This window comes from Anser anser (assembly GCF_964211835.1).
Source record: "Anser anser genome assembly, chromosome: 10".
Lineage (NCBI taxonomy): Eukaryota > Metazoa > Chordata > Aves > Anseriformes > Anatidae > Anser > Anser anser.
In genome coordinates, this window is record NC_139730.1 from 2,827,490 (window position 1) to 2,836,751 (window position 9,262).

General features: G+C 36.6%; 1 protein-coding gene across 7 annotated transcripts in view; it reads left to right on the forward strand.

Annotated features, from left to right (window-relative positions):
* The window catches only part of DENND4A (DENN domain containing 4A), a 53,139-nt gene that overhangs the window by 39,814 nt on the left and 4,063 nt on the right, over positions 1-9,262 (forward strand). For 6 of the 7 annotated variants that reach the window (XM_083851192.1, XM_083851190.1, XM_083851194.1 and 3 more), the window contains 12 exons: positions 356-496; positions 1,390-2,483; positions 3,407-3,617; positions 4,284-4,378; positions 4,869-5,044; positions 5,149-5,295; positions 5,750-5,960; positions 6,216-6,470; positions 6,968-7,085; positions 7,277-7,303; positions 7,806-7,968; positions 9,160-9,224. In XM_083851192.1, coding sequence (XP_083707318.1) covers positions 356-496; positions 1,390-2,483; positions 3,407-3,617; positions 4,284-4,378; positions 4,869-5,044; positions 5,149-5,295; positions 5,750-5,960; positions 6,216-6,470; positions 6,968-7,085; positions 7,277-7,303; positions 7,806-7,968; positions 9,160-9,224 — 2,703 coding nt within the window. The remainder of the gene's footprint in view (positions 1-355; positions 497-1,389; positions 2,484-3,406; positions 3,618-4,283; positions 4,379-4,868; positions 5,045-5,148; positions 5,296-5,749; positions 5,961-6,215; positions 6,471-6,967; positions 7,086-7,276; positions 7,304-7,805; positions 7,969-9,159; positions 9,225-9,262) is intronic. The other variant, XM_083851196.1, reaches the window with a different exon arrangement.

Here is a 9,262-nt window from a genome sequence, read left to right on the forward strand (position 1 = left end):
TGAAAATGTGTAGCAATCGGATTTAAAGTAGTCATACATTTGTACTATACAGTTCCCCATACACAGTCATTGAAAATACTCTTCGTAATAAAAGTTGTCCTTGTAATATAATTATTTTATTTCTTTCAGTATATTTTCCCTACAACTGTTGCAAACGTCATGTTGGCAATGAAATATCCATAGATCAGTTCTAGCTTGAAAATCTTTGCACAACTAAATATTGACCTATGTATTGTGGGATATATGCAACAAGCTGTCATTTAGTCCTGCTTGAAATGCCTAATAGGTAATGAAAACTCGTTTTAAATTAAGTTGCTTTGATTCTAAATAACTGTCTGTCCTTTTCTGTACACAGTGTCTGAAGTGGAGAGTGCAAAAGGGAGTGGTGACTGTCTACCTAAACTAAATTATCATAACTCAAGTAATGCCAAAGCTGCTTCTAGCATAGTGCGGCTCAATGGTACTGTTGACAATACAACAGCAGAAGCTAGCACTGGTACGTGGAAAAGAAAATAAATTTGGATTCTTCTGTAGGTTTGTCTATATGTATTTCATTTTCAGTAAGACCTCTATGTAGCATGCCTTGAGGTCTTTTGTCCACATAACTTGCAATATTTTATGGGTGTAACAGCAATGGCCAATAATATTTGTGTGGGTGAGTTTAGGTTAGAGGCTGCATATGCTATTTCAAGATATCTAAATAGTCTGCATTTCCAGATTTATTTCTCTCGTTTTTTGCTATATTTTACGTCTGCTTACAAAATCCTGAGTCTTCTGTTTTGTTTTTATAAACTCCAGCAGCTCGTAATTCTTTCAGGGTGGAGAAGAGGCTTCTGTGCAGTAGTTAAAAGAAACTTTTAATTACTTTCACGAGTAACAAGTGATGTCAAATCTTGCTATTATAATACTGATATCTGGGCTTGAAATACTGTAATGTTGTCCTTTAAATTCTGTGTCCTTATGCCCTGACAAAACAATAGAAATTTCTATGACAAGAGCTCCTGTTGTAGGCTCTTTGTAATACATCGGGTTAGCAAGTGTTGCTTTTTTGCTATTTCCGAGATATCTTTGCTATCCCTAGCTTTCAAACCTCTTAATAATGGAGTACTTCTCCAAAAGAGCTGTATTGACTCCCTTTTAAATGCGTTTTATCATTTGACCATTTGATGGGTAAGTAATGCAGAGGTTAGTTTTTTAAGCTTAGTTTTTTTTAAAAAGCTATGATCATGGTCATCTCAACTTTTTAATCACTAGTACAATGCATAGCGAATTTCATCTCTTAGTATTGTAATCTGTTTGAAAGATGAAGCAAACTTGCATTCTTTTATAATTTTGTTTACTTCTTGCTATGCAAGAAAACTAAAGTACCTTATTACATCTGTTTTCCAGAGAGTTCTGCAGGATTGCTGTTTACATCATCTTTTGAGGATGCCAATGAAGCAGAAGTTATAAAAAGTAAATCCTTAAGAAAGAGACATAAAAGCGCGGTAGAACCTGACTTGAGGGAGATACCATGGGAAAGCAGGAACCGCAATCTGAGTGGAGATGGCTTAGTGGGACTCATGATCAATAGAATAAATCAGGAAGCAAACCCTGGAGAAATAGTTGAAAAACTAGGAGCTGATGCCAAAATCCTATCTAGTGCATTACAGAAAAGCATAAGGCCAAAAACTCTTAATATCAGAACTTCCTCTTTAGGATCTAAGAGAGAAAGTCTGGAGAAAGAATCTAGTGATGAAGATGCAGCTTTTGATTGCAGTTTCACAGATAAAACAGAGTCTCCAGTTATCTTTGATTTGGAAGACTTGGATGCTGAACCTGAAACATCTACAACAGTGAAGTCCTCCAGTGAAAAACCTAAAAGGCTGCAACGAAAGAGCAGCTTTCCAGTAAAGCCAGTTGAAAAGACAGATGTTGAGACTGGATTTGATCCACTGTCCCTGCTAGTTGCTGAGACAGAACAGCAGAAAGAGGATGAGGAAGAGGATGATGATAGAAGTGTTTCAACCCCATCTGCAAGGCGAGATTTAGCTGAAGAAATAGTCATGTATATGAACAACATGAGCAGTCCTTTGTCAAGTCGCGCCCCAAGCATTGAATTGCAAAAACCCTTTGATGATAGAAGTGCTAATAAAAAGAGCCCAACAGTCATCCACCCTTGTAGGAGGTCCAGCCTTCCCCCAAACTCCCCAAGGCCTTCCAGTCTTACCAAATCCAAGAGTTATCACATGAAAACTGAAGAAAAGCCGAGAGATAGGCTTTGGTCCTCACCAGCATATTCCCCAAACAGTCCAGCAAAGGAACATCCACAGGAAGCAACTAGTGCATTAACACTCGTGTCTTCACCATCATTCAACCTGGATACACTGTTAACACCTAAATTTGATGTTCTAAAAAGCAGCATGTTTTCTGCTGGAAAAGGGGTTGCAGAGAAGGCTAGCAAGTGGTACTCGAAATTTACAATGTATGCTGCATCCTCAAAGGTAATTTTTTGTCATTATTCCTTGTTTTAGGTACTGTGGAAAACAAAATTTTTTACAAAGTTTTTTCCTTTATTTATATTTAATCACTGTCTCCTATGTGGTGAATCCCCAGTTTGAATGACATGCATGCTGGTAAACAATTTAAATTGTAATCATGTCTGAATTGCTAGGGCCTTAATTTTATTGTCCTGAATGAAACAGTGATTCTATAGAAAGCATCAATGGATTCTCTTTAAAGTAGTTGCATATTGTAGAAGTTTTGGCCTTGCATGGGTTTAGAGTATATTTAACGGAAGAACGTAAGTATGCTGTAGTGTGTTGTCAGGATGGAGAAGGCTGTGTTCTGTCTTCTTTTTGTCAGGATCCTTACTTAACTAAATAAAAAGTATTAAAATGAACAATAAAGTTTAAGCCTTTACAGCTTTTGTGAGAGAAGGGAAAAGCGCTGAGGTCATTTGGTTAGAATGTTTTTTCCTGTGATCAGCTCAAACCAAAACTCGTTTATTCCTAAACCTTGAGAATGAAAACAGATGCAGTTTTGCTGTTGGTGTTACCACCATATGGTCTTGATGTGGTTAAAACCAACTGAAGAATAATTAAAGAGTCAATGATGTCTTGTCTATTCTATATGCATTCCTACAACTGCTCTGATAGCAATCAGGAAAAAGTTGTAGGGTTAAAATCTTTGTCTTCTAAACGAAAGATATAAATGAAAAATCTTTACAAGAAGAACCCTTATGTAGCTATTTAGGTGAATGAAACTCACGTTGTTTCATGTTGGTTCTGCATACAGGTCTGAGCTGGGTGACTTTCCAAGGAGGTAAATTCATGCCTTGAATTTACTGACACAAAGAAAGTTGCCTCTTATTTTCAGAAATATTTTTGTTTTCCTTTTCTCAGTGGAATTTGCTTTCTTGTCTCAGGATCAAAATTCAGACCGAGCAAGTGTTTCATCTCTTGGAGCTCTAGATTCAGAATCTACTTCGTTAACTGATGAAGATGTCTGCAATGACTTTGAAAGTGCTTCTCCTCAGGAGAATACCACGTCAGAAATTAAGGGAATTGGCCTAAGCAGGACAAGCTTAGAAAGCTCAGCTTCCCACGATGGCTCATCAAAGCAATTTGACCAGTGTGGTAAGAGACAGCTTTCGTGTTGCATTCATTGATCTGAACAAAATATTTATATTTTTAGAAGTTCTTTCGTAATTCTTGGGTTGGGATCATCTTCGACAATAATCCTTTAAGTGGGGGGAAAAACGCTTTTTTTTTTCCTTTTCCTACTTGCAAACTCTTATTCATGCAGATAGATCCGTACCTATGGACATTTTTATTGTAGAAACCTGTTTTGGGTGTTATTTCTTGTGGAATAGCTTGCAGAGTAATCCTTGAGTAATCCTGTGCCTAAATAAGTTTCTGGGTGAGGCGCTTTGGGCCCTTCAGTATTCACCTAATGTTTTCTGGAAGTTGCCATTCCTTACTTTTTGTCCGGACAGAAAGTGTGGATACGAATTACTTGATCTGTAAAAGTTGTTTCCAAGCTGCCAACCGTTGGAAAAGAAGAAAACTGGACATATGGAAATTCTGTGTTGGTAGATTGCATTTTCACTGGTGTTGGTGCTGGGCAGATGGCAGCCTCACACTCCAGCTTTGCAATTCTTTCTCTCTGAAGTGTATCTGATTTGCTGCATCTTCCATCACACATTTTTTAACTGCAGAACTGTTTGACCAGAAACACAGTTTACTGTAATTACATATCCTGGATAATTAATACTTTGGTTTCCTTTTTTTTTTTGTTAATAGGTTCTCTTTCCAAGTTTCCTTTACCTGACAAATCTGAACTGATATCTTCTTGCAGTACCAGTAGTACCAGTGTGTTTCAGAACTACGCTATGGAGGTACAGGATGATTTACTGATATTTAATTGATACACTAAAAGCTTATGTCTCGAAATGTAAAATCTAAATCTCAATTTAAAGTTCAAGGTCAAAACTAACCCACTGGAAGATAAGTATTTCTGTAACACAGTAGTTTTTGGTGTATTTCATGAGCATAGGTACTGATGCCAGTCTATTTGTTACAAATAAGCCAAGACCTTCCAAATTTATTTTTGCATTTAATACGTTTTTCACACAGTGTTCATTCCAGTCATTTTCCATATATGCCTGCTATTACAACTTGAATTTAAGATTTAATTAATTATTTTGGATTTAACTGTTCCAACCTAAGCAATAAAATGAACATGTGGCCAAACTTGTATATAGGTGGTGAGCAATATTCATCTAAGGGCAAAGATTTTTTTGCCTGTAGTTGTGTTTAAGTGCTTTGTAAAAGAAAAGTAATTTTGAGAATGTGTAATGGTGGAATTCTGTTATCTGTTGTTTGCAGGTCCTTATCTCAAGCTGTTCGCGATGCCGAACTTGTGATTGTTTGGTTCACGATGAAGAAATTATGGCAGGTTGGACAGCAGATGATTCAAATCTCAATACTACATGTCCTTTCTGTGGCAATTTATTTCTGCCTTTTTTAAGCATAGAAATCAGAGATCTTCGGCGACCTGGAAGGTAGTAACGCATTATTTGAATTTTCCTCAGTTTTGAATATTCATTTTTATGATGTTTTTTGTAGTTTTTATAAAGATAATGTTAAGCTTTTGTTTTCCACGCAGGTATTTTCTGAAGTCCAGCCCATCTACAGAAAACATTCAGTTGCCATCGCTTTTTTCAAATCAAAGTGGGAAGTTCTGTAACACGGCAGCTACTGTTGGCCTTGCTACATCTCTAATGTCTGTTCAAGAGGATTTAAATTCAGATAGGTAAACATGCATATTCTGGTTTTATTTACATAGAAATTACTTTATTCTTTGTGGATGTGCACTTATTCCTTATTAAATTTCATAAGATGCTTAGATTCTCTGAAGAGAAATTGATTTAAGAGAGGATCTCCTTACTGCCTCTTCCTTACCTCTAAATTGGCCGCATCGTGCTCTTTCAACGTGGTGTTCAGCTTCATCCATGGTACAAAAATTCATATAGACACCTGTAATTCTGCAAGGTTTGTGAACTCTTTTAGGATGTTTGTGTCCATTACCAGTGCAAGGGGGGATAAAACTTTCTCTGTAGCATGAGTGTGGCGGCTGACAAGGTAGAATTTGTGGTGTCAGGTCCGTTCCATGGGACTTCTAGTTTGTTTCTGCCTGTACGTGTATAAGTTTGAGCACTCAGAGAAAAACGAACTGCTGACATTCTTAACTTTTTATTTTCCCCTAGCAAATCTAAGCAACATGACAGTATTTGTGCCAGAAGTATCCAGATCCCCTCAGGAAGAAGACAAAATGTCTCTGGGTCAGAATGTACAAGTCACCCTGTAGCAAGGAGCATCAGTACTTTCGGTCCATTGGAAGAGGACGAGAAGGAAAACCAGAAGATCAGCCATATCATTCCTACTGGTAGCCTGCCTGCTACTTTGCAAGGACCAACAGTGTGTAGTTTTTCTACCTTAAATGTCACTGTTTCAAGCGTGCAGTAGATTCAAAAAAATGTGAAAACATTAATTAGGAAAACAGAATTAACTACCCAGAGTTACCAGAAATAGTAGATTGTATTACTTATACTAAGATTTGTTGCTTTTAGATGTTGGTATCTCCCATAGGAAGCAAAAGCATTCGTAAGATATTATAAAGATAGTCAAATTCCAATTAAGAGCACTTTTTTCTGTTTTTTTTTTTTATCATAGGATTCCTTGGGCCTAGAATGGCGCTTACCTAGTCCTGATCCTATAACGGTTCCTTACCTCAGTCCTCTAGTGGTATGGAAAGAGCTTGAGAGCTTACTCGAAAATGAAGGAGATCATGCAATAACAGTGGCGGACTTTGTAGATCATCATCCTATTGTGTTCTGGAATTTGGTGTGGTATTTCAGACGCTTGGACTTGCCTAGCAACTTACCAGGATTAATTCTTTCTTCTGAGCACTGTAATAAAAACTCAAAGGTATGGAATCAGATAAGAAATCATTAGTTATTTCAATAACTCTCAGGAATGTGTCATACAATATATTGGGCCCAGTCCTGAACTGATAAAGAATGTGTCAACTGCAGGGAAATAGCATAAATCCAGAATTTGGGCTCAGCAGTACTTGTGTGGGGTAAGTGTTTAGCTCTTACTAGTCACACTGTGGTTTGTATCTTCAGTTACAAAGACACCACGTTTCTGATTGGTTTTATTGTGGCTTGATGGCAAGTTGAGCAGTAGGAGGAGGAGAAGGAGGTTATGATTTTAGAAGTGTAGGAGGATGCACAAAATACTTGCTACATGTCACTGACATTCTGTTCAGTTTTGACTTTCTCTGTAAACAACCTGGTTTTACAGCAGTTGAACATTAAAAGCTTTTTGCCATGAGACCTGTAGATTTGAAGATATATTTTAAATATGAAAGTTTTCATTACTTTGTAATAAAATACCTTTTATGTATGCATTCTCCTGTTCAGATTCCACGAAACTGTATGTCAGAGGACAGTAAATATGTTCTTATTCAGATGCTATGGGACAATATGAAATTGCATCAGGATCCAAGGCAGCCTCTGTATATTTTGTGGAATGCTCAGAGTAAGTTTTGTTTCTTGTGGTTTCTTTTTTTTTTGGTGCAGTTTTTATTGTTGTTTTAGGTTGTTTTTTGTGTTAGAATAACTTTCGTTTTGAGCAACTGAAGAATGTGTTTTGAAAAAAAGATTCTTTTTCTTGATAGATCACACAAGATACATGACTGACTTTTGATCGTACTGCTTTTTGTCTTGCAGGTCAAAATCGCACTCTTTTGTTTGAGAGTGAGTGTTAAGTTTGGTGTTGCTATTGTGACATGTTTTGGGAGGGAGGGTGGCTGTATGCTTAGCAGTAAAGTGCTTGAACAAATTTTGTTTTCCAGCGTATCTGTTTCAAATCATTGACCAGTATTTCCAATGGCTTTTTCATCATTGTGAAGGGGCAAATAACAGGGAATATGTTTGTGATACACCGAACTTACATTGACAGTTTATCCACTTAGCTTGTTTTCTTATTTTTGGAGTTTGCTTACTGAGGGTTTTGTTGGCACTGTTAGATCATATGCCTGGAAATACGCCTCATGACCCATTACAGCTGTTGAGTGTTCTCCTATATGCTTTTTGTTTCTTTCCATTGATATTATTTTGGTTGGACGCTTGTTGTTCTTTGTGCACTACATACATGCCATTTTTCACAGGTCTGTAGCATCCCACTTTTTTTTTAACAACTTTTTACTTGTTACACAAAGAATATATTTATTCTTACAGCTTTTCTAATGTTTTTCAGCCCAGAAGTACCCAATGGTCCATTTATTGCAAAAAGATGATGATTCTTTCAATCAGGAAATCCTGAAAAGTATGGTGAAAAGTATTAAGATGAATGATGTGTACGGACCAATGAGCCAAATATTGGAGAGACTGAACAAATGGCCACATGTTAAAAGACAGAGGTAAGAATACAAACATGCCAATCTAGAGCAAGCTTGAACAGCAATAAGGCTGTTGTAATATGAACAATATTTTTATAGTGTTTTTTAACAGAAAGATTGCGTTTTCCAGCAGCATTCTTAAGCTTACCACTCAGTCTGGTAAGTATTTTTATTATTTTTTTCCTCTTCATGCTACAGCCACCTCTGAATGATGGCAAATCAAGTACGGAGTGTGTATATGTGTATTTTGTTACTAAATATAACATACTTACAGATTATAATATAAACTTAAAAAACAAAAGCAAGAAAAAACCCACATCCCTTATTCCTAGTGTGTATTTGGGGAGTAAGAGGTGTTAAGTTTGCAGTAACAAAAAAGAAGGGGAGCTAAGAAGAGAGGCTAAGTCTTGTATTATTTAGCAAATTATTTTCATTAGCAGTGGAATTAGTGAGAATTATTTTTATATGAACGTCTTTCCTGCCTGGATTTAATTTTTACTTATTGTAGGATACATAGCAGCCTTTTCAACAGCTGGAGCTTTGCGAAGGTGCTTATTTGGTTATATGCCCTCTTCATGATAATGCAGAAATGCAGGAAAGCAGACTCCTTACCTGTTTGTCACATTTGGTGGAATTTCTACACAGATAAGCTACTTGTTGGCCTAGGGGAGAGAATGCAGTCACATAGCTTCGTTCTTTTATGAAACCAGGATAAGAATTGTCAAATGTGTATGTATATAAAAAAAAAATACATGTATATATGTGTGTGTGTATATATATATATAATATTAAAAAAAAAAGGCTTATGATAGCGTTCCAATTCTGTCCTCTTTTCTTGAGAGGAAAGACTAATGAGTAGAGTGAATGGCAGGAGGAGTTGAACACTTCCTTCTTAAGCTGGTGTTCTTTCAGTTGCGAGTTGAATCACAGGCATGTTGAGTGCTTTAAGTGCATGCTTCGCTCAGGGGCCTGTTATAATATCCACTGGTGTGGTGGAAGTTGTCTCAAGGACCTACCACAAGTGATCTCCGTATGTCAGGAGTCCAGAGCATTCTCCAGAGGTCAAAGCTGACAACATTTTAGAGGTGATGATAGGGAACTATGTTCAAGGTGCCATTTCTTATTTTTAAATGATTCAGTCTCTTCTTAGTGTAGACTTTTTTTTGGTGGTATTTAGCATATAAATTGATGCTTTTTTTTTTTTAATTTCAGGAGCCTTTATAGAGAAATATTATTTCTTTCACTTGTTGCCCTAGGAAGAGATAACATAGATATAGGTAAGTTTTATTACCTGTGTTTATATGAATAATTTATG